This window comes from Beta vulgaris, chromosome 9 (assembly GCF_026745355.1).
Source record: "Beta vulgaris subsp. vulgaris cultivar EL10 chromosome 9, EL10.2, whole genome shotgun sequence".
Lineage (NCBI taxonomy): Eukaryota > Viridiplantae > Streptophyta > Magnoliopsida > Caryophyllales > Amaranthaceae > Beta > Beta vulgaris.
The window spans coordinates 39548266-39573351 of NC_079210.1; the positions used below are offsets into that span (position 1 = coordinate 39548266).

The following is a 25086-nucleotide window of genomic DNA, read 5'->3' on the forward strand; positions in this document are numbered from 1 at the left end:
GTGAGTGAAAGCTGAGAACAAGAGAATTGGCTCATATAGTCATAATTCCCATGAGATGTATTTTAAGAATGATTTGCAGTACAAACAACATACAAGAATGATTTTTTTTAAAATGAAACCTTCAACTCCGGTATTTTGATCGTTTTGATTTTACTATAATGTTTGGGAAAAATAAATACAGAAATTTTCTCTACTATCTACTCTGCTTTCAACAGTGCCCCAAGCTCCCTCTTTTGCTGAAGCAAGTCGTTATCTAACCTATTGAGATGAACAGAAAAAAGGAAAAACACGCTACCATAAAATCAAAGGAAAATTGGACTACCAAAAATCTTCTGACATAAGCCATTCCTGGGTGATACTATTTTGCTTTCACTTATGTTTACAAATGATCCATTATTCAGATATATAATCTTCCCCGGCACTGTAATGTCCCATTTGATCATCCCCAGGGTCCCCAGCGTCCATACGCTCCTGATCATCCTCTTCTATATCAGATTCTGGTCTCCCTGATCTTGATGGACCTGATCTAAAGTATGAATCGTTCTGAAAAAACACATGTAAAATCCCATCAGTAGTTTCAACTTCTTTGAATTAGTTGGATAAGATGTGTGTTTAACGTCATACCACAGATTCTTTCCTCTCAATGACGGCGGTAGAATCCCTTCGCCTGACAGTAAGCTTGCCTGGCTGAACAAACTGCTCCCCATCTTCATGGGACCTTCCCTCCTTTGCTCTCCTTTTTCTCAATGAAAGTTTTGTAGGAAGAGGCTGCAACGACAATGAGAATTAGCATTCAGAGAACTAAAAACAGCAAAAAGTCAACAACTGTTAGCCCTTCATTTATATTGTGTTAAATTTGGGTGGGGGGTTGAGAATACCAAGTAGCGAGCAGTATCTTCGTCAAATGACACCAAATATGTTGAGAGTTCTTCCGGGTCTTCTCCTTTGACCTACAAATGAGACAATATAACAACAATATTCAGGGTCGAGCAAGAATAGACGACCAAACTAATATGGCGGATGAAAATCAAATCATGGCACATACATCCCAATTATATTCTCGGACCCAGGAGTACGAGACATCGTCATCATCATCAATGCTCTTTGATAGCTGTCAATATCAACAAGACTTGTCAGCAAATTTTATCTAGTTGTAGCCCAGTGCAAGTGCAAAAAATAATCCTTTAAATTTATAGCTAATCTTGTAATGTCTACCTCCTCTGTTGATGGGACCATGTATCCCAGAAATCGTTCAGGTTTATCAGGATCAGAACTTGTTGCAGTAAAACTTTTCATTACAGCCTACAGCAAAGCATAAACTAGATCAGTTCAGACTTCAGATTAATAATCACCATCCAACACTAAAATATCATGGCCTTGAACAATTCCAGTCAATATCCCAATGCAGAAGCCTCGAGAAAATCATAACTAAAAGCTACTAAAAAAAGCTAATGTATCTTAGGAAGAAGTTCCAAACGAATATCACTATGCACTGCTAACTAGGTAGGTATAAAGATCTATCATTACCCTTGATTCAAGTTCCTTGCGAACAGATTTGTGCATTTTGCTGAACAGCTCTGAATCAGCTGTAGGTTCTCCATCAAAGTTGGCGACGACATACTGCTCATCATAACTGCAGCATCATATCATCAATGAATCAGCAAGTACTCAAGTTGTATAATGTAACATCAGTCTGACAGTCCAGGTTTTGCTTGAAAAAAGTATAGGTCATCAAAGATAGTCTAAAGATTAAAACAATGTAGCACAAATAAAAATATTTAAAGAACCTAACAAATGAAACATCATACCGATCAAAATAAGGAAGCAATGGTAGAACCTCAACAGGCCTCAAGTTTTTATTGGTTGCGTGTACAGGGCGTAATTTGCAAGCCTCAAATGATGATTGGATTTCCTGGATTTGTCTTTCCCTAAAAAGAGGTAAATGGTTGAGCAAAGAGTTTTGAAATTGTAATCATCCTACAAAAAAAGTTTCAGATAAAAGAAAAAAATGACCCATACCTGTTGTTAAGATTTTGCAGAAAGTTGCGCCCTTCCCTCATTTCACGCAATTCCTTTGCTTGTTTTTCAGTCAATGACTGCAAATGCACATAATTTTCCAGTCAGTAAATGGTAAATTATCTTGCACAAACTCTTAAGAACACAACTAATCACAGATATCAACCTGTTTGGTCCCGTCATTGGTAAGAGGAGAAATATATTGCGTCTTAACAAGCCAAGAGACCCCTTGATCACTAGGACGATCTTTTCTCTTAATTCCATCTCTCTTCAATGGGGTCACTGGGTCATCATCACGCAGCAACTCCTCATCTTGTGGAGCAAGAGGATACCTCTCTTTGGGAGGGCTAGAAATTAAAAGAAGCATAACAACAAAATTGACAAGAGTTACTTGCTAATTGCTGTAAAGGAGGAAACGAACAAGGAAATAGTCTAAACAGCAGCAGCAGAAGATAAATACTTGTAGACGCTGAGATCAAGGAGGTCAAGTGGAATGCCAAGATCAGGCTCAACGTATAACTTTGGTTTATGCATTTTCTCCAATGATGTGATAGTATAACGAGTAAATCTGCAAACAAAGACGAAAACTTTAAAGCACACCAAGAAGGCAAGTGGAATCAACTGTCACATCTGATGAATGCCAAAAGAGAAATCTCGGGCAGTAAATAAAAAGGACATAGTTTAAATGACTTGTGACCTCTTGAAGACTCGATAATATCTAAAAAGAAATGCTATAGAAAATTGGATTTCAAGGAGGATGATAAGCATCAATATTTGCGCATGCCACACATAGAGACCACACGCCTCAAATCAACAACTGTTCAATATGAGACCAGCCACCAGCAGACGAAAGAGTACAAAGCAAAGGCAAACCTCCAGCAGAACAAGACCCCAATATCAGGCAAGAACTACATACCTATCCTTATCTCTTTTTAAAGTCATAAGCTTTGGCTGGGCAGACGGATCAGGCAGTTCATTCCGGAACCTATCATGGATCATATGTTAGTGTCCGCATATCAGCAGAAAATACAATAAAAAGAATCTTCAGAGCTTTATGAAAACTGCAGAAAGCGAGGCCAAGTGGATTTAAGGGCAGGATACACATCCAATATCTGAGTCACAAAGAAAGGGAACAAGATTATAAATGGTATCAATTGAACTTATATCCATTCGGAAAAAAGTTTAACCTGCATAGTCTACTTGTCCTCAAAAGGGAACTTTCAAAAAATTAGCCAACATGAACTTCAAATGATGGGATATAATACTTACTTCATCCTGCACATAAATGCTGTCTGTCTCTTCATCGGGTTTTCATCTCTGTCACCACCCAAAACCGGAGCAGCCCGTTTCTCACCTATCCTTGACCCTGAAATTGACAGATGACCTTTCCCTCCAGAAGGCAAAACCTGGGGTTGCTTCTGTCGATTCTGCGTCTCTTTCAAGTGTTGTTTATGCCTCTCCTCTTGCTTTTGCTTCTCTGATTCCCTCTTCTTCCTCAACCTCCTTTCCTCTTCTGTCTCGACTCTGCCTGAAGCCCCATTGGCTTTTTTCACAGGAACAGGAGGGACCGGAGGCTTCTGCTGCCTGGAAGATGTATGATTATTCCCCTCTTTCGATCCCCTTCTATCTCTCTCATGCCTCCCTCTGTCTCCCCCACTCTCTTTATTTTGAGAAGGTGGTCGAGGGGGGGATGAAGGAGGGGGTGGTGGTGGAGGAACAGATGAATTGGGAGGCGGGGAAGATGGTGGAGGGGGTGGTGGCGGAGGAGGTGGTTGCAATGGAGGCTGCTGTTGATTAAATTGAGAATATTGGGAAGAAGGGTAATACTGTTGATGTACATTGGCCGAGTTTTGGCTACCCGATGGAGGAGGCGGTGGGGGAGGAGGGTATGATGAATCAGGTGGAGGTGGTGGGGGCTGAAACGGGTATTGCTGCGGTTGTGGCTGCGGTGGTGGGGGTGGTTGGTACTGATGAGTAGCTGAATTATAGCCAGAATGCTGGAAATTAGTATTGGGAGCCACTTGTGTATAATTTTGAGTATAAGGAGCTGAGGCAGAACCCCAATTCTGAGGGTACTGATTCCCATGGGATTGCGGTCTGGGTGGCGGTGGCGGAAGCGGGTTTTGAGCTGGAGGTGGAGGTGGAAATGATTGCTGTTGTGGAGGAGGAGGGTACGGCCGGTAAGAAGCCATAGCCCAAATTCTCAATTAGCCTCACAATTTCTTCAAACAAACCCAGATACTCAATTCCACAATCCAAATTCAAAAAACCCACCCAAGCAAAGATTATACTTGATAGAAAACCCTAAAAAGTTTCAAATATTATACTCAGCTACTCTACTTAAACCCAATAAAATCCCCAAAAATCCTAATTAAAAACAAACACCCCAAATTTTTGATCAATTATCTACTATTTGATCCAGTGGCGTATCCAAGGGAGTTTCATTGGATTCAATTGAACCCCCAAAATCTGGAATTCATATTTATTTGAGCTCGCATAATACTAGTGAATTAAATTGAATATTTCTTACTCAAATATTCGTTGCTAAACTACAAAACTTTGAATCTTATAACTTATAGTTAGATTAGTCCTAAACAAACCTTCAACTTTTTTAAAATCGTCGAAAAAATTCTTCAATTTCTTTCCTCGAGAACTCACTTGAATTGATGCTGGAAATACGAAATTCAAAATCGGAGTTTTTAAGATAGAAACAGAACTGGTATGAAATCTGTAATCTGTAATTTGTAGAGGAAGATGAAATTTCCCTAGCAAATTCTACGGAACGAAATTTGGAGATTTAGGGTTATAAACTTTTTCTTTTCTATGTTTCTTCTTCTTTTTTTCCTTCTTCCTTCTTTCTAATCTATACCACTTTCCTTAAACAAATAAAATTTGGAAGTTCTCGATGAAATTTTAATCTGATTCTGTTTAGTATCTTAAATATTGTTTTTTTATTATGTTAATATTAATTTTTGAAGCATTAAGTCTTTGTAATCCATTGGTTATTTTTTTTTTTGGAAATTTTCACTCTAACCTTGTACTATGGAACATTTGCAATGATAAAAGTTTTTCTTTTGAGTTTCAAAAATAATCTTATGTAAAATAATATTATACAACCGTGAAATCAATGATAGTTAAACCGTTACTTCAACAGTTAAATTTATTTACTATCTTAACCCAAGTCAAGCCCAAACCACTATATAACCCACTAATAAATCCCCACACTAGGACCACCGTTCCACCCGAAACACCATACCACCGTCACTTTCTCCCTCCCAATTACTTTCTCTCTCTCCTCATAACTCTCTCCCTCACCGTGACTTCTCTTCGCATCTCTCTTTGTCTTTAGTTGTTGTCTCCAGATCTTCAACGTCATTGTGCTCTCTCTCCCTTTCACGTTACTGCGGCTGGTGGTGTTCCTGTTTCATATGTTCTTTCTCTTTAATCCGATGGTGGTGGCGTTATCGTTGTTGCGCTGCTCTTGTTGTGACTGCGACTATTCGATGTTGGTGTTATCCCCCTCTCTCTTTAGCTCGAGTCTCCCTCCCTTCTGTGTCTGCTTCGCTGCGATTCTATTTATCTCTTTCTCTATCTTGTAGATAAGGTGATTTCGAGGAGTTAAATGGTCGTTTTGGTGGTTAGAGTAGGGTTCAAATTGAGGGCGTGGTGGTTTCAAGGCTAGTTTAAGATTTCGATGAGTCAAGTGGTTTCAAGAGGTGGGACAGTGGTGTGGGGTTGGGTTTAGGTGGAGAGGTGGGACAGTAGTGGAGAAGTGGGACATTTGTGTGGGGTGGGATTCATGTGAAGGGGTGGAACAATGGTGGAGGGTTGGAACTGTGGTGGTAGGGTGGGATGCATGTTAGTGGGTTTGGTGGTGGTTGGGGGTTGGTGTTAAACTGGGTCAGGTAAACCAATAAAACTAACAGTTGAATTGACGCTTTTACCGTCAGTAATGTTACTTTTGTATATTATTATTAAGTATATGGTTATTTTTGAAACTGAAAAAAAAAAACGATTTACCATTACAAATATTTCATAGTAGAGAGTTACCATTGGGAAATTCCCTATTTTTTTTAATGCGGTATAGAATTAAATTTATACATTATTATTATGTATGACAATAATTAAGATAACTTGGATATATTTCCTGCATTATATTTGTTATATACACTCTTTTTTTTTATTTACTGGAGACATTTTCAGGCATATAATATTAATGATTGACATTGAAAACAACATAATAATTTTCTTTAGCATTATCAAATTTTGAGGTTACTCAGGATTCACTATATCTAAACTTTAAATTTCTTTGATGTTAATCGTAATGAATTTATTTATTTTATTTTCTTTAATTCAATTTTATTTGAGGATAAATATGTCAGCGTCATACTTTTAAGATGAAGGGGACTCACTTGAGGGGATAAAGGGATCCTCAAATGAGCCCGATGAGGAACTTATTGGACCTTATTAGATATGATTGGAACTTATTGCACCTGATTGGACCTTATTGGACCTTGTTAGACCTGATCGGAACTTATTGTCCTGATCGGACCTCATTGAAACTTATATGAATTTATCTGAACTTATCTGAACTTATTGGACCTGAAACTTAATTTTTTAAGTTGAGGAGAACGCACCCTAAAGGTCCAATAAGTTCAGATAAGGTCCAATGAGGGCAATAAGTTCCAATCAGGTCTAATAAGGTCCAATAAGTTACAATCAGGTGCAATAAGTTCCAATCAGCTAGGTGCAATAAGGTCCAATAAGTTTCAATCACGTCTAATCAGGTCCAATAAAGTCCAAATAGTCAATGTTCAATAAACATTTGTATTATTGTCCATTATTTCTATTCATAATTTCATATCACTATTAGATGATTATGTTATTATTAGAATTTTAATTAAAGTACTACAATGATTATATAGTACTCCCTCTGTTTTTTATCATTCCTACTTTTCTGTGCGCGTCTTCCAATGCACGTTTTAAAACTTAAATATCTTTCATTATATATTAGTAACAATTATAACGATTGGATATTAATAAAATACTAATTGAGCCGAATCAAACAAGACCCCACATGACTATGTTTTTTCTTATAAATTGAGAACATTTGAGAAGATTCTCTCTATGCATGAATAGTGTCAAGATTCTAAGTGAGAAAGATAAAAAAAAACAAAGGGAGTATTATACTTGTATTAGTGTCTATTATTTTATTAAATATTTGTATTATGGTCTATTATTTTATTATTCATATAACTATTAGAATTTTTTATTAAAGTACCACAATGTATAGTATTATACTTGTATTATTGTATATTATTTGATTATTCATATTACTATTAGCTGATTATATTATTATTAAATAATATTATAATCACGGTCAAATAATTAAGGTTAACAATAATAATAATCATTATAATTACAATATTTTGCAATTCGTCTTTAAATAACTAGTGTTTTATAAAATCAAAACAAGACTATTAGATATATTAGTGGTGAAAGTTATGTATAGGCAAATATATAAATAGTAATTTTTTTTTGTTAAATTAATTATCATAAGAGATAATTAATAATAATAATTTTTTAAAGGATGAATTTTAATAATTATTACTTCATAATGAATTTTGAGGGGTAGTATTTACGTTAGGGGTAATATTTATGTTATTAATGGTCAAGTTTTTTGTCTAATAAGGTCAAATAAGTTTTATTCAGGTCCAATAAGGTCTAATAAGTTTCAATCAGGTCCAATAAGGTCTAATAATTTTCAATCGGGGCCAATAAGGTTTAATAAGTTTCAATCAGGTCAATAAGTTCCAATCAGGTTCAATCAGATCCAATAAGTTAAATCAGGTCCAATTAGGTTTAATAAGTTCCAATAAGTTCAGTTCAGATAAATTCAGGGCCAATAAGTTGAAGAGAACACACCCTTAATAATGTAATATTTCCTTGGTTTTTTTATTTAACTATTTTGACTTTTGACACTATTCACAAATTCTAAGTCAACCATCTTGTATTATTTATACATAAACATAGTCATGTGAGGATCTTGTTGGATCTGTCTCGAAAATATATCTTCAAAATATCAACTTTTTATAATTTTTATTTATACTTAATTAAAGATATATATGATCAATGTCAACATGATTATCGTAAGTTGGAAGTAATTAATCATCACTAGGAAAGTTTGTGTAAAATGACTATGGAATCGGTTATCAATTAATTGCATTTAATTTAATAATTTTAATATGGTCCAAAATAGATATTTGAAAAATGCATGTGACATTTGTATTATTATATATCTTATTGACATTTTGTTTTATGGTCTCAATAAATTATCTATAATATGAGTCATGACTACTTATGAGTTACTTGAATATTTGGTGGGTTTGATCGACATAATAATGAATTGGATTTAATTCAAGTTCCCTATTAATCTGGTCATGTCATATTTAGGCATCAATTTATCAAGTTCGGACAAATTTAATTAAGTTTTAGACTTACATTGAGTCCGTTTAGCTATCCGCAATTTCGTATGTGCACCCGGGTGCATGTAGCACACCGTGCACTTGTTTTCACACGACATCGTTTAAGATATAAAAAGTAAAAACTAAGCTTTAATTACCATCTTACCAGTTAAAAAGTTACATCTTAACAATTCCTCGCTCCAAAACAAGTACATAATGCGGAAGATATATTGCTAAAAGTAAAATAAAAAAACTACCATCTAAACTAAGTGGCGTATCATGTGGAGGAAACTTTTCAAATTTATAACCTAAACAGCTAAACTTACTAGCGCACATGGAAGGTTTTCCATTGATTAAAAAAAAAAACTAAATCATAGCATTCTACCATTTTATACAATTATAGAAAGACAACTAATTTTGATTTCAAAATATATTTGCAATTGTTGAAAGAATACATATGCAAAGAACATGAAAGAACCAAATAAAGAGCAAATAAAAGAACATGTGCACATAATACTTGGGAAATAAAAAACTATATAGTATCATCAAAATATAAAAAGAACAAGATATATTGGAAGAAAGAACACCATATTGATTATAAAAGAACATGTACATATAATTAGTTGAGAAACAAAAATCTATAAAAAATAACAATAATGAATAAAAACATTAAAAAAGATATTATTAGACGTGTTATTTGATTGTAAATTATTTGTTCCCTTGACTTTATAAAAGTACATCATCTTTATTTTAATTGTACCTTCTTTTACTATTTGTTTTTTACGACCCATGTTCTTTTAATAAGGTGGTGATCAAAAACAAAAAAGCATGTTCTTTTTAAGAGAAAGTATGATCTTTAAATTTGAATTGTACGTTCCTTTATAAGCTAGATATGTTCTTTTATAAATTAGACATATTTTTTTCAAGATATATGTCAATAACGGATACATATATTATTGTTGAACATAGTAAAAATACTTCAAATCTTGAGACAATGTGGAAAGAAACAAAATTTGGATTTTGTTATGAAAATTGCAGAGGATGATGTTCTAGTAAATGTTTGTGCATCTTTTCTTTTTACTTAAACAATATGTTCTTTTGATGTAAGGAGGTATGTTCTTTTACTTTGTTTTTCATTATTACCATTATGACTTGTGTTCTTTTATAAAATGAGATGATTTTGAAGTATGTGTTCTTTTACCTAGAAATAAAATATGTTCTTTTAACGTAATTATGTATGTTGTTTTATTTTAATTTTTCCCGTTATGACCTACGTTCTTCTTATGAAATGAGATAATTTTAGTTTATCTATTCTTTTTTCCTACATAATATGTTCTTTTAAATTTTTATCCATTATTACCTTTGTTCTTTTTTATTAAATGATATATAATTTTGAATTATGTATTCTTTTTACCTATAAATATGTTCTTTTAATTTAATTAATGTTCTTTAAAAAAAGTTTAATGTGATATCAAATGTGGGAGAATTCGCAATTCACGGGGAGATATCAATGTTTGCAAATACAAAAAGTAATAAATGATAGTAGTTGATTTTGTTTTTTAAAAAAAGTTTACTGTGATAACGTTTTTTTTTTCTTTCGCTCCTTTTCTTCCAAATTTCATCAGATCGCAATTCTGCAGAAGAAATGTCATAGATATTTTGTAGTACCAAAAGTAGATAGAAAATTGCAGTTTTGGAGCGGTATCCGCGGAATTGAGTTATCAGCCAGGGTTGTTGGGAGTTATACCATTTTTAAAAAAAATTAATTTCCTTTTCTTCAAATTTGCGTTTTATATTCAAGATTATGCGTTTGGAGTAGGACCACGTAGAGGAAGGTGGTCTCTAGTCCACCATCCATGCTTTGGGCTACTTTCGGATCGGATGCAGATTGGTTTCAGGTTACAATATTCTCCAGCCCAACCCGGTCAAGTTGGTCAGTTTTAGACAGCTGCACCGCCTGCACTGCCTCCACTCCTCCCCCCAAAAGAAAGAGTTTTCTTAAAAGACATATTCAGCAGCAAGACAAACAAAAACTGCACCAGAAAGTTATGATTTAACCTGCCTTTCATTTATCGTAGAACGGATACAACATTAATCTCTTACATAAGGGAGTTGAAAGCACAGGACAACATGCAAAATTCTCCCATTTCATCAAGTGAAGATCAAGAAGCAGGGCCTAAGGCTCCAGCAACTGAGATTCTTAGATCATAAACTGGTACAAAGTTCACCAGCCCCATTTCTGAGCCACTTATCTGAGGAAACCCAGCATCTAACGCCGCCGAGTAGCCATCTCCCTCGGTCCAACTTGCCTAACCAACTGAATATCATGAACAAATTAATTAGCATAAGAAAGTATTCATAGTAACAAAAATGGAGACATGAATAAATAAGTAAGCACTTCTGGTTATTTCTTACAACTATGAAAAAGAATATAATTAGCTGAAATAAAGCAAATATAAACCTGAAAATAGGATTCAAGCTTTCTCTTCAGAGTCGCGTACTCTCTCTTCAATTGCTGGAAAGTCCTCATGCAGCTGCTTACACCATGCAAAAGCAATAAGCAAGACAAGTTAGAAACGAATGGAAAAAAGATGGTTCTACACTAAAAGGCAGTTGGCGGTTAAGATTTGTTACTTTAGATTTATTACGTAATTTATGTAGCTGTCTGATAAGGTAGGTTACGAAAGTATTTTTCCCTCCATACATAACCTTATTAATACTTAGAAGTTACTGACATAAGCTCGGCCTGTTCATAATTTCATATTACCACAAGTATTTTGGATTTGTGTCAGTTCCTTGACACTTTATTTTGGAACGAACATATTGAAAATTTCAACAATTTAGCCGATTCTAACACCTGGACACGTACTGCTGTATAACACCAATACACAACTTCGAATAACATAGGCTATTCAGCTGTCTTAGATTCTCAAATATTGTCTTCACAACTTTTTATTTATTTTTTGAACTAGAGTTTCCTTGGAAGATATGGTATCCCTTTCTCAAGTTGATCAGAATAAGCAGACCCCATGAATTACACTGATTATACAAAGATTCCTGACAAAAAGAGAATTACCCATCACTATTTCCTGCCCTGCAATACTCTTTGAATTGGTTGCATTCATTTCTCACCCTCTTAGCTCCGATGCTGCATCAACAAACAATTTTGTGGTTAGAAACTGTCAAGTCCAAAGAAAGATTATTACTCCTAAGCATTAAGTCTATCTAATTAACACCATTATCATGCGCACCTTGAGCAACTTCCTTTGAACTGTTGCATGTAGTTGTCCAACTTAACAAAGTCTAACGGGCTTTTTTCCCTGTAAACAGAGCGCAACTCCATTACTAGTGTCTCATGTTTAAACTTTTGAAGCAACATGCTTGTGTGATTTCAGAAGTTCCTTCTAAGAGAAATATGAAGAAAAATGGCTTACATTGCTTGCTCTAAACTGGCTAGAAACCTTCCTGAATCTCTGTAAAAAAGAGTTGCAACTTCCTCTACAAAATTTGGGTTAGTGTCATCCTGTAATTCTTCTAGCTGAATAAATTGGTCATCCAAAAATCCCTGAAAGAAACCCCATTAATAAGTCAGAAAACAGTACAAAAGATGAGGAATTAAGAGAGTAAATTCAACTTCTAAATACATAGTAGGATTAAGAGAGGAACAAAATAAAACCTGATCAAAGAAAGATTGCCTCATTTGAGTAACTTGTCGATGCAACTGGTTACGCTCCATCAGTGCAAAAGGATGGTTTTGTAGCGGGTGTACGTAAGAGTAGTGTGTTTCTAGTGCTCTTAGGTGAGGCTGAGGCTTGAGTGTTTGTTTATATCATATTGAGGCGCCAAATGGTGTTTATATAGTAGGATTTGAGGATAGGGAGGGAGAAAAAAGGAACAAAAACAGTGAAACCTATAAGAAAAGGAAGGAAAGAGGTGAGAATGTTCTGAAGTAGGGATGTTGGGGGCCACAATAAGAATGATATGTGAGATGAATGATATGGTATGGAGCATAAAAGCAACAGATAATGGAAGCACTGTGAGGTCGCATAGCATTCTGCCTTTAAACTCTGCCAGGAAGAGTTTTAAACAAAAAATCAAAAAGATAATATCAGACTGACATAACCTGTTTGTCAATTTATTGGCCGTGAAAATTAGCTCAGCAGATTCCAAAAAATTTCCTGTATGCTCCAGTGAAGTGCAACAGGGGCCTTAGCGTCTAATACACTCGATTCCTATTTGATTCTGTGAAGTACAAGGTTCAGATTAAACTTTCTTCTCATCTTTCTAAATGCATGTAAATATCTTTGAAACAATATACAATTCAGGGTTTAGTTCAAACATCGGTTGTATGACAATAGCAGGGGCAAGCATAAATTTTTCACCTATTTTTGGATAGTGCTTATGTCTGCGCCTTCTTGTCATTATTGTAAAAGAAAGTAGGTGCCTCTTTTTCATGCATTGCTTACATGGTGCACCCGTATGTATGTTACTTGAACTCGATGCTCATATAGGATATGGGTACTACTCCTAGTGTTCGACTCAACTAGTTCATGAAAATTTTACGTAAATTTTTGGCCTAAAATAAAGTGTCAAAGTGTCCATATCCATGCCAGAGTGTTGAGAATCCAACAGGCATACTTGAGGTGAAAAAAAGAGTCCGAGTATACTTACCAACCTATGCACCACAGACCACACTCACCGATATGTGACATGTGCATGTAGTTGATGCACCCGGACGCGTGATGCACACATCAGTCTAGCATGTGTAGCAACGCATCATTGGATTTACATAGTTTTGTACACTTAGGTGCATAATGTATAATTTTCCTATTTGGTACATTAACAGTCCAAAGTCACACTGATCTGGTCATGACTTCATGAATAGTAGAGCATGGCTAGATGATTAGCCAGCTAAGTTTTTGTATCCTAGCATTCTTGTTCTTCTATTTAGTTAACTAAAATTTAGCTAACAAGAGTTTTCTTAGTGGGCGGGTGTGAACAAGAAATTTGCCAAGAAGCTATATAATCCACCAATAAGATAGCGTAGTGAGATACCACATAAAGAAACTAGATAATCGACCAATAAAATAGAGTAACAAGCAATTGTAAACTACTTTTTGGCCACTTCTTTTCTCAAAAATGAAAACGTTGGATGGGCAAGATTGCAAGAAGCCAAGAAGGCATGGGGAATCTTCAGCATATCTGAAGACTATGATGCCCTTGCATGAGATTCTTCGTTCTAGATAATAAACAAAAGAACCAGTTGGAAGAAAGTTTAAGTTTACCCGTGAGATAGAACTTGACAGTACAAGTACCTCACCTGTATAAAACATCTACGGCCCGTTTGGTAGTCGTTAATAGATTGCGGTAATGGGAATGAATTTTAAGTGTAATTTTATTAGGGAAGCACCCTTAATATCTCCATGGGTAGTCATTTTTTCTCCATGGGCAAGCAATCTCACCCCCTAAACTTGTGTTTTTGTCTCCAAGGAGAAGCAATTTCCATTACCACCCATTACCACCTACAAGGTGGTATTGGATGGGAATGAAAATTCAAGAAGGAAAGTGGACACTTTAAAATAAATTAGCATTACCATGGGAATGAACAATGATATTTTGCACAAATTTACACACAAATTCATTCCCATTACCACCATTTATGACCAACTACCAAACGGGCCGCTATAGTCTTGAAATCCTGTAATTCAGCCTTGTCCATACTAAAATACTCCATCAAACAACTTATACTGACAGCTTGCACAGTTTCTTAAATGACTTAATGAAAGATGAATACAAGTAGTAATTAATCAACTGTTTACCTTGCAGAACCAAATAATTTCGTAGCCCTATGCCAAATTACCTGAGAAGGAGTTAGATTTATTTCAACTTTAAGGACATCAAATTTTGCGCATCTTTTCAATAGATAGGTTACTTTCACTTATTTCTACTAATTTACATAAAGAAAAGTTTAGATAAGTTAATTTCACAGCCAATAAATTCGAAGAAGGTGAAAAGAACACTCAATGCATGTCAGATTCATCATTCTTGTCCCAATTGTTTCCACCATAAGATATTTAATCTAATATTTCTAATATCAATAACCAAATAAATCTTTATTTGCTCATTTAAGCTCGATATATGCTCATCCTTAATGGTGACAGGATAAATGGCCAGCTTTTTTGACATGACAAGCATGCAACCTCAAAAAATGATAGTGCAGTGTATGCAACATGCTGCATTTGTAGCCAATTTATGGTGGAAAGCGCTATAAAAAATCATAAAACACAAGATTCACTAAGCAAAAACAATTGCTTGGCATATACCACATTTAGTTGTGATTGCCCACCATCCTAACCATAAAAATCACTTTTAGGATTAGATATCATATTCTAATATGCTCTCTTTATTTCTTAAAAAATCTTATTTACTGTCATCAAGTACCAAGGTAAGGAGGAGTGTGAGAGTGAGTTTTTTTTTTTTGTATATCTTAATAGAAGAGAAAATGTGATTGTGAGAAAGTGTAGAATTATGTGGGTTCGATAGGAAAACGTAATGTAGAAAGGGAGCAAACCTTTACCAAGAGAGGAATAAAGTAAAAGTACGAAGATCTTTTGGAAATTGACTAAATGGAAAATAGGAAGATCTATAAGAAATGGATTGAGCTTTTAGAACTTTCTATATTAGCTTTTGGCGTGAATTTCGAGGATATTAGAAAAGATAAGGATAAAAATAAGGGTTACAAGTAAGAGACCCCAAAGCTAGACAAGAAATTGTGAGGAAAGGCCTGTGAAAGAGGTGTATAACAGGTAAATTGAGACGTCTATACAAGAAATATGTACTCTGTTCTTTTAATTGGCACAATTGCTTCTTCACATGGACCAAGGAAAAGGTGTAAAAGGTAGAGAGAATGAGAGTAAAAGTAAAGTAGGTAGAGAGAACGAGCGTAAAAGTAAAAGAAAGCTGATGAATCAACTACCATATAAGAAAAAGGGGCTAAATGTTCCGATTAGAAAAAACCCACCTATGACTATATAATAAAATGTGCCAATTAAAAAAAACTGAGTTAGTAGCAAGTAAGTTGGGATAATATGATATTTGTGGTATAAGACAAGAGAATCTATCCCAAAAGAGCCAAACCTAACCATTATTTTCCTTTTTCCTTTTTTTGGGCGGAACAGGTGCATGTTTTACATTATGTAACGAAGATTCTGTCCTAACTTAATGAGATTACAGATGCATCAATCACAAAAGGATTAGAACTTATGCAAGAAATGACAGGGCACTCAACAAAAACAAATATTATGAACCAATATCAGACAAGTAGTTATTAACGAATCCTGCTCGGTTGTGGAATAGAACTGGATTTCTTTAGAATTCTAGGTGCCAACCTTGTGAATTCTGATTATTCAAATAAACAGTCTTCGCTTTCCCTGCTAACCTTTTGTGGGATAAGATCAGTTTAATTTGCAAAGATATATCTTCCAAAAAGGCTAAACCTACTTCTAAGAGTGCCATATAGGGAACAGTATCTTACAGAAGAATAGAAGATGATCACATCTAAAGGCAGAACTCCATTAGATAGGGAGAGATATTAAACACTACTAGCGGCTAGCCTACCATCTACGTCCTAAAACTAGGATTAGTGTTACCTAATTTGCTAAATCCTTCACAACTGCAATCTGAGGCAAATTTGTACATGCAGGGTGTACTATAGGGCTAATTTAACAAAGACTAGGTAATAAAATGCATTCTCGTACCTATTTTCATACAGTGAATTAGTAATCTCTTCCATTCAGTGAAACTAGTCATGCACTGAATTCTCAAGCTGCTCCTTGAGCTTCGACACAGTTCTGATCTTATCTAAACATCTAAAGTCTAAAGACGATAAACTTGTGTTCATACAGCATTACAGTAGTAAAGTTCAGCAAATGACTTTGATCCGTTAACCTGCACTCAATGCTCTTTCAACTTAAAACTCCTATACGCTTGCACAGATCAATACTCTACATAAGATGCCATAAGTTACTTGAACCAGTATGAAAAAGAAAAAAAAAAAACAGTTCACATTTCCCAGAACACAAATGAAAACAGAAAACTATCTTAGTTCTCAAGAACATTACTACTAATTACTTCTGAGGAATCCATATCCGAGATTCAATTTCTATCTAGTTCAGTTAAAATAGGCATCCTTGGGATACTTCTCATGGCTTAAGAAAACAAAGTTTGATTCTTTGGGCAGGGAACACTAAAAACAGCAGAAAACAACGATAAGAGAATCATTGATAACCAGAAAAGGAAAAAGTACCAATGGGAAGAAAAGTACCAATGATGATTGATGTAAAAACTTTACCTTTAAATCATTTGTCATTATCATGTCCTCTTTGTTCACCTTACTGCAAAATTTCTGCAGATTGTTAATTGGTAAAGGAAGTGCAGGACAGAGATTCTCCCTTTATTCTGATTCCAAAACCAAGTGAGAGTTGGGAGAAGTGAAAATCAGACTCGTCTTTCCTACACATGCAGCCTCTCTAATGTATCCTTTTGCAAATGTGTGGTCACATCTACTCCTTTGTTAAAGAATTAAGAGTAAAAGATAGGAGGGTGTGGGTGGAGGGGGATCAGAATATGATCTCATGTTTCCTTCAGGCATAGGTAGTGGTTCCTTTTCTCCTATCACTGTCTCCTATGTTGATAAGCATCCCGGCCTGGACAACATTAGTACTAGTAACATGGATGAAATTGAAGCACGAAGCCAACACTTGTTGCTTTTAAATCACTTCATGTTTGCAACATCATACCAAGCCAAAGCTGGACAAAAGCAAGAAATTCCCTAATTCTAGCCACAAAAGCAAAGTATTAGTTCATATCAACATTCTTGGTGAAAAAAGAAAAAAAGAAACTACTATATGTGTTACTTCGGCTCTTATTTGGTCTCACATACCTGTGACACACACTTGGCAGAGGGTACGAAGTACGAACTATGATGTTCTTAATCAACACTTAGTCGTTGGAAGATACTTTAATCATCTTGAGTTACAAAGTCAGAGAGAAAAAATATATAAGAAGAAAACAACAGGGAACAAATGGACCTGAGATCATAATTTTGGAAGAACTTGCAAATAGTCAACCTGAAATATATGTATATGTCATAGTAACGTGAAAACTATCACACGCAAAGGTAAGAATGTCACGTAATCATGTCTATTTTAGCACATTGTCCTCGTGTCTAGAACACTGAGCCCCGAGGTGTTTGACACTTGGATTATGGATAGGCAGTCATACCCATGTCTTAGCACACCAATGATCAAAGGAGGTAAGCATGATTTCTACAACCAAAATCAGCACATTTCAACACATTATGCCAGTACGAACATGCTAAATCCTAACCGTCAGTCGCTTTCAAGCTACATCAAATTTAGCCTTTAACATAAAAGGACCATGTCATACATAGCCTCTAATGTGTGCCAAAGGCTCCACGATGTTTGTTTGTCCTCTTTGTCCTGTCCTATATGCTAATTGAGCAATATATTTGAACATTTTCAGTGGTGCATATAGCCTCTTTCAGTCAATAACTTAGAACATAAGCTTTTGGTTCTTCGACATAGCGACTTCATAGGTAAAGCTTTCAACTCCAAGAGGCTATTACTCTGCATTTCTTAAAAAACACAACTCATTTTCCTTACAGAGGTGTTTATATTTAACTAAGAGATAGTCTGTAAATAAGACAATCTGTAAAACAAATTAAAAAAATAGTGGATAAGGAAGTATACAATTGGTATTACAGGGTTATTATGAATATGATCACTTAGAGTTATCTTCTTACCCCATGAGGTGGAAGTAAAACATTTTTCACGCCAAAAGAGAACAATACATTGAGTCCCTGTTATTTATTCTCTATTGTTACCAAATTTCATAAATGTTTAGTAGAAAGATCAACAGCAACAAACATACCAAGGTTGAGCTTTATTTTGAAATTAATCAGCATTATTTGAAAATCATCAAGCAAAGATGACCGCTCTTTAAAATGAGCACTATTCCGGATCATGGCAAGATGACAGGATACAGTTGAACCTTCAAGACATAAGGGTATTTAATACCATTAAATAGAATTATACTTGCACAAGTTTTATTAGTGCTCCACAGATTGGACAATTTATCAAGTGAACATGAAGCCTCTTGTGCAATGGACTCTTGAGACACATAAGGGTTGCCATGTTAAGGAATTAGCTGCTTTCAGGGTTTTCTAGAATAGTATCCTCTTTAGTCCATCAAGAAAGCGTTTCACAAGAATAATCTGAAACTTGTGCAAACGAAAGAAATACATATAGATGATAGCTTCAAGGTAATTTTCACTCGGACTCTTTTCCGCAGATATTCTGCTTGCAGCATTTATTCTGCTCATCATCGCAAGTATCCCAAGTTTGAATAGACATCATGAAGCATAGCATCTACCATAAAAAAAAAAGCTTTAGCCATCCCTACTAGCATTTGTCTGCACAATCTACTTATGTATAGCCCTATTTTGACTCCTTTGGTTATACATTTCAACAGTATATAGAAAAAAAAATCAGCTCCAAGTATGCCAACATATATTGAGTGTACAAGACTAACTTAAAACTTCTAAAACATGATCAACTACTAGAATCTCTTCATCCTCATCCTCCCCAGATTGTAAAAGCTTTGGAATTCAAGGAACCACTATCTTAACTAAGTTCCCAACTTACTTCTATCTTTATCTCTTCTCCTTTCAATAGGAATTGGTAAGAACATTTCCTAGAAGGGTAGTTCACTTTTTTTCTTATTCAATTATTTATAGTATGTTCTCGTTTTCCCTTGAAGTCTATTTATAGCTTCAATATAAAGTTCTTTCAGTATGCTCTCATTTTCTTTCATTTATGAATTGATTATTTAGATTTTGTATGATTCAATTTTCTTGACAAGACTTGTGTAAACTGGTTCTCTTCTCGAATATCATAAATTCATAAACGAGAGTACAAGACATTTATAAAACATAACTTCCTTCGGAGTTAGGAAAAGCTGAACTCAAAGATACAAGGATATTGATATAAGGATGCCAATTAAATTCATTGGCTTCAAGTAACAAAAAGTGGCGCTTCCTCCACCAACGCAAGAGATAATACCTGAGTAAAAATTCAAAATTATATAGAAGAAGAGATCTAATTTCAACTTAATGCTAGCACTGTAATAAGATACATAATAATAGGAGTTACTGGTCTAAAATTTCACCTTTGTATAGGCGATATGGATCCTCCCTATATTTCTGTGTACTGTGTTTAACTTTACGCTTTCTAAGCCCATAGGGTGTCCCTTGTTTGGTTGCGTGGCATGGCTCTAGTTCAAATTCATTTATAATGTTTTTGTGTTCTAGTCCCTTATCCTCTCTAAAATATTACTTGTGCACCAAGACGCATAAACAAGTTGCGTCCCGCATCAGGCTTCTACCCTCATCGCTTGAAAGAAAAGTGTTCATCACACGATCAAGTGTCTAGACATTCACACCATGATACAATGCCCCGAAACACTCATCAAAATGCAATTTTTTCTAAATATTGCTTCTTCATCTTAACTCCAGTACACTCATACTTCCTCAGTTTTTATTTAATTGTACCCAACGACTTGGCATGTTTGCCAATGCACAACTTTTCCTATTATTCCTTCTTTCTCAATTACAACGATCCCCGAGTAGCTAATCAGCAAAACTCCTTTAAACAGTTATGAAGATCTCAATGAAGTCATCCATACTTGATAAATAATGGAGCCAGTAATGTTAATTGATATCCTTTCTCAAAAAACAAAATTTGTATAGAAGAATGAATACAGGAGCAAGCTTAAGTATGCATGCCATATGAAGTATAGTGCTGATGAAAGTGGGAAACTTTCTTAAGAAATGAGTACAAGAGCAAGTACACATGAATTAATGTATAACCCACATTAATCTCTCTTATGAACATGGACTTACTGTAGTATGTCGACCATACTACATTTTTTCTAGGATCACGTTCTAATTGATATAAATTGAAGCAACGTAGACTAGAAGACATATAAGCATGAAATCATCTTACCTTGACCAAAGACCATTAAGAGTCCTGTCAACCATCATATTACCCAACATAGCAAAGCCAAGATTTCCAACTAGCTGCCAGTACCAGATTAGAGTAGTCAGTTACGTAAGAGAAAGCACAATCTTAAAACAGGAGAACAAACAGAGAAAATGTAGACACATAAAGATCCAGCTTTATACTAGAGATCACAAAAAAGCTTCTCCATCATCTTCCTTTTGGACCAAGTGACCACCATCTCACTGAACTAAACATATTATAAAGGGTAATTAGAAGTACTAGATTAAACAAAGAAGAAAGGCAAATATTGCTCAATTCATAATTTCCACTTCTCCACTTCCCAACTACTTTTTTTTGTAAAATATCATGAAACTGTGTTTTGAAGTTAAATTATCACAATAACCATACTATTGAATGAATTCACACAACTATTTTGCTCCCCGCCTAGCTTTCTAACCTGTTATACATGTAACAGAAATTGAATCTGGATGTTAAACAGAACATTAGAAAGAGGAAGTAAAAGCTTGTCAATCAACTGTCCATGCATACAAGATAAAGCATTTTCAAGAGGACCTCCAAAGTAGTTTGAAAACGGAAGATACTCATGTTAGGTCTAAATTGGATTGCACTCATACTAGGGTATTTACGTAAGAAGTCTTTTTTCCTTTTTTTCTGCAAAGCCCACCTTTTCTTATATAACTTCATGAATGAACATTAGCAGTACTTTATTTCAGAGTAATTCACATGTTATTATAGACGCCATTATCCAATGTTACTGAAAAGGCTATAGCTAAGGCAAGATACGGTTCATAACTTATTTACGAAAGCTGAAGATGTTCTATTTGTTACATCTTCGATTGATAAGGTTTGACCAACATACTACCTTACAACATATAAGGAAGGAAAGTAAGTCTTAAGTAGGACAATAAAAGCTAACCCAAAAGATCATTTAGTCAACAACAAACCATTATACCCTAAATGGTAAGTTATTGTGATATCCTTTTATACAAGATCTTGCCACAAAAGGATTCATTCATCTTAACCCAAATGAAGAGTTTCAAATTTGCAAACATCAAAAATTCTTCTAAACCAATAAAAAGTCTAGGCATAGCACAAGGCTACAAGATTTGAATTATCCACCCTCTCAAAATAGAAATTTGAGTTATCTCTAGTGAAGGGTAAAGAGATTGTATACACATAGGAAATAGCAATACACTCAAATAACTATCTAGCCAAAATGCCTAGAATCTATTCAGAAAATAGATACGTCAAGCAGTAAACTGTCATATTCCATAAAATATATGGCATTTCAAAGCAAGCAGAAATATGCATCCATCAACTAAGGTTATTCACATAAAATACTTTACCATTTTGTTAGAGTTCTAAACTATCAGTGGCTTTTAAAATATAATACAACAACCAAAATAATGACTTCTGCAATCAGCCAATCAGTGGCTTTTGAAATACCACACAACAATCAAAACTACAAGTTCAAGCGGTATATGTTTTTCAGTGTGCTGTTAATCTTGGTTATACCGCCATGTCTCATCGGATATCTTAGTTGACGTATTACACAAAAAACGAATAGTTACAAATGCCCAATACATAAATGGCTTCTGAAGGATTCTGCGTCAAATACACGCTGACAATAAATTATTAGGACAGTTGATAAAAAGTCAAAATATATAAAAGCACAATCAAAGTGAAATGGGAATCTCAATTAGTTATTATATGTAATTCTCATCAGGATCATATATTGGGGAAACATCATGCATTTCATATCATTTGCATTCCACAGATGATGTCCAAAAGATATGAGGAGCCTTTGACTTTTAAAATCTCGATTTTCATGACTCAAGCATGAAAGAAAATTCTTGATTCAGTTAGTTATGTTCTCAACTCAAAAAAGATCTAATTAACACCTTCCACCTAAAAAAAGAAAAGACAAACTAAAAATGGTTTCAAATTCCTAGGAGCAATAGCCAATGCATATAAGAAAACTAACACGTATAATAGACACAACAAGTAGCCAACAAAATTGGAGAGGAAATCAAGAGTATTAAACAAGGTAGGCAATGTAAAGCTATATAACATTATCTGGTTAGGGCAAGAAAGTCCTATGAGAAGCACCAGGTTGACAATTTACATTTAGTTTAACAAATCTAGTTAAGACCAACATTGACATATATAATAAATCAAACATATTTGTTAGCATAAGGAAGTTGGAAGACCAAAAGAAATGAGAAAAATCTAAGTAGCAAGCAGAGAGAAACATTGAAGGCTTATATAACACACCCAACCTTTGGTCCTATTGACAATAGATCAGTGGACAAAGTATGTTTGTGTTTCTTACTTGGGTAGTAATATAATTGATGCCTTTTCCATACTCATTACATGGTCCAATAAGCTTCACTTCAAGGTGAAATAAGCAAAGGTAGTTATTGTCCTGTTGCTCCACTTAAAAGCAAGGTATAGTTAATTCTCAGTAAGTATACATGAGAATATTTCCCCTTTTCTTCAATGCCAATTAAACAGAACAAATAGCTTTTACCACCACCCACAATGTCACCACCCAGGCACCCACAATATTACTACTTTTTGTCCAACCTTAAGCACTCGTGTCGTGTCATATACACTGTACATCTGAAATAATACCTACAATAATCAAAACTCTAATACTTAAAGGTACCATGCTTTCACTAAAATACCCTACAGTGGTTGTCTCCTCTCTGGTGCTACCTGATTCACAATACGAGGATTGGTACAGGAACACAATTCGCTAATCACTTCTGCTAAATTGGCCAAAAGCTACACCACTTGCATCTACCGATCCGCCTTTTCCAGATAGCAATTCATCAGGGTTAACAAAATTAGGTAAGAATGCTCCTCTCCGTCCTCTCTCCAGCACTCCATTTAAACAGGTGTCTGCTAAGAAATCTAATAATAATTGATTCCTTGATTATTTCCCCGACATTACAAAATAGTATACTTGACAATTAATTTTTTAGGCTAACACCCAAAAAGTAGATATGAACTAGAACAAAATGTACAGCATTAACCAGAAATTTGTTAAGACGCCAACAAAAGAAATTTCGCAAAACTGAAAATACAAACGAAACGAAAATTTAACCAACACACAGAAATGCAATACAATTAACGAGCAATTTGATTCAGAAATTTCCTTCAATTGATTTGAGCATCGTAAAAGCTAATCTCACATTATTATTTTAAAGTTGATCATTCAAAAGTTCCAGAAACCCTAATTTTCAGGTAACAAACTAATGAAATGAAATTATTCAAAAAAGAGAAGAAATAGAAGGCGTAAATTAAATAGATTTCTTACAATTTGGTGTCGGGGTTTTGAGATTGATGCAAAATCGAACCAGTGATAGAGGAAAGGATCGAAAATTGTGGAAGAACAGGAGGTTCGTTAAATCGATCAGTTGAAAAAATGGCGCGAAAGCTGAACTATGGCATCCGTGATCGGCCACAGGCCCACATGTGCACAGTGGAGTAATACAACAGCAAGTTTTAAAATGTCCTGCTGATGTTAAGTAACTATTCTCTTCGACACTAAATTGATTGTAACTAAAGCGAATTAAACTGAACTAATTGTAACTGAAGGGAATTGAATTAAACTGAATTGATTTAAATTATAAGTAATAGAAATGATAATTGGAGCTGACTTGAACTGATTGCAAATGAACTAGTTGCAACTGAACTGAACTGAAAGCCGGGGAGAACAATCCCATATGTAGTGATATTTAAGTATTAGTATCATATGTAGCGATGCGTGCGAAAGCAAATAGATCGTGAAATTATAGTTACACATTTAATAATATTAAATAATAAGGAAAATTGATCGCAAATTAAAGTTTCTTTGATAAATATTTTTGCATGAATATCTATTTAGCAAATATAAGATAATCACGTGCATGTATAGCGAAATTCATTGACTAAAGACAAAATTGGTCGTAATATCACTAACTATGACTTGGGTACAAGGAGCACCACAAATATTAATTAGTAGCCAAAATATTACAAACTATAATCTTGGTGCAAAGCGTACCATTAATGACGGCGTAGGTGGAATCTCGCCCAAAAATTGACCTTTGGCATCATTAATGATACACTTCGCACCAAAGCTAATAGTTTATGATATTATGAATGTTAGTCAATGTATGGTGCTCGCGCACCCAAGTCATAGTTCGTGGTATTGCGGTCAATTTCTCCCCAAAAAAATGCAACTTACAATTATTAAAAAATTGAATATTCTTTTGAAGATTAATTAAATAGTTATTAATGCTACCTATATGAGGGCTAACTAAGTTCCATACCGGTCCACAGTAGACCGATATGAATCGTCATGGTCAATGCACTTATCACAGAATCGTTGACTTTGTCATACCGGTTTCGTGAGGATACCTCGGGCCATTCTCACATGGGCCTAGACTTGATCCAGTTACTATCTAAATGTGCCTATAGGTCTAAAGATAAACATCGATAGAGGATAAAAGTACATTCCA

At 34.8% G+C, this 25086-nt stretch overlaps 2 protein-coding genes across 12 annotated transcripts; both read right to left on the reverse strand.

Annotated features, from left to right (window-relative positions):
• Positions 1-90: 90 nt before the first annotated feature.
• On the reverse strand, positions 91-4923 carry LOC104883139 (protein PAF1 homolog). Its single transcript, XM_010667594.4, has 12 exons — positions 3286-4923; positions 2933-3001; positions 2477-2584; positions 2183-2363; positions 2020-2096; positions 1809-1928; positions 1528-1633; positions 1216-1302; positions 1046-1111; positions 879-950; positions 625-768; positions 91-543 (listed from the first exon to the last, which is right to left on the reverse strand). Exons 1-12 carry the CDS (start codon positions 4206-4208, stop codon positions 394-396), a joined length of 2103 nt encoding a protein of 700 aa, XP_010665896.1. The 5' UTR covers positions 4209-4923; the 3' UTR covers positions 91-393.
• Positions 4924-10526: 5603 nt separating this feature from the next.
• Positions 10527-24863, reverse strand: LOC104883140 (histidine-containing phosphotransfer protein 4). Of its 11 annotated transcripts, XM_048636947.2 has the most exons (11): positions 23904-24863; positions 20564-20637; positions 17422-17507; positions 16831-17316; positions 14300-14340; positions 12157-12722; positions 11915-12045; positions 11732-11800; positions 11557-11628; positions 10942-11014; positions 10527-10797 (listed from the first exon to the last, which is right to left on the reverse strand). In XM_048636947.2, exons 6-11 carry the CDS (start codon positions 12214-12216, stop codon positions 10750-10752), a joined length of 453 nt encoding a protein of 150 aa, XP_048492904.1. In that variant the 5' UTR covers positions 12217-12722; positions 14300-14340; positions 16831-17316; positions 17422-17507; positions 20564-20637; positions 23904-24863; the 3' UTR covers positions 10527-10749. The 11 variants fall into 11 exon arrangements, with proteins under 11 accessions (XP_048492904.1, XP_048492910.1, XP_010665907.1 ...); XM_048636953.2 differs by lacking the exons at positions 16831-17316; positions 17422-17507 and having other exon boundaries at positions 12157-12547; XM_010667605.4 differs by lacking the exons at positions 16831-17316; positions 17422-17507.
• Between the last annotated feature and the right edge of the window lie 223 nt (positions 24864-25086).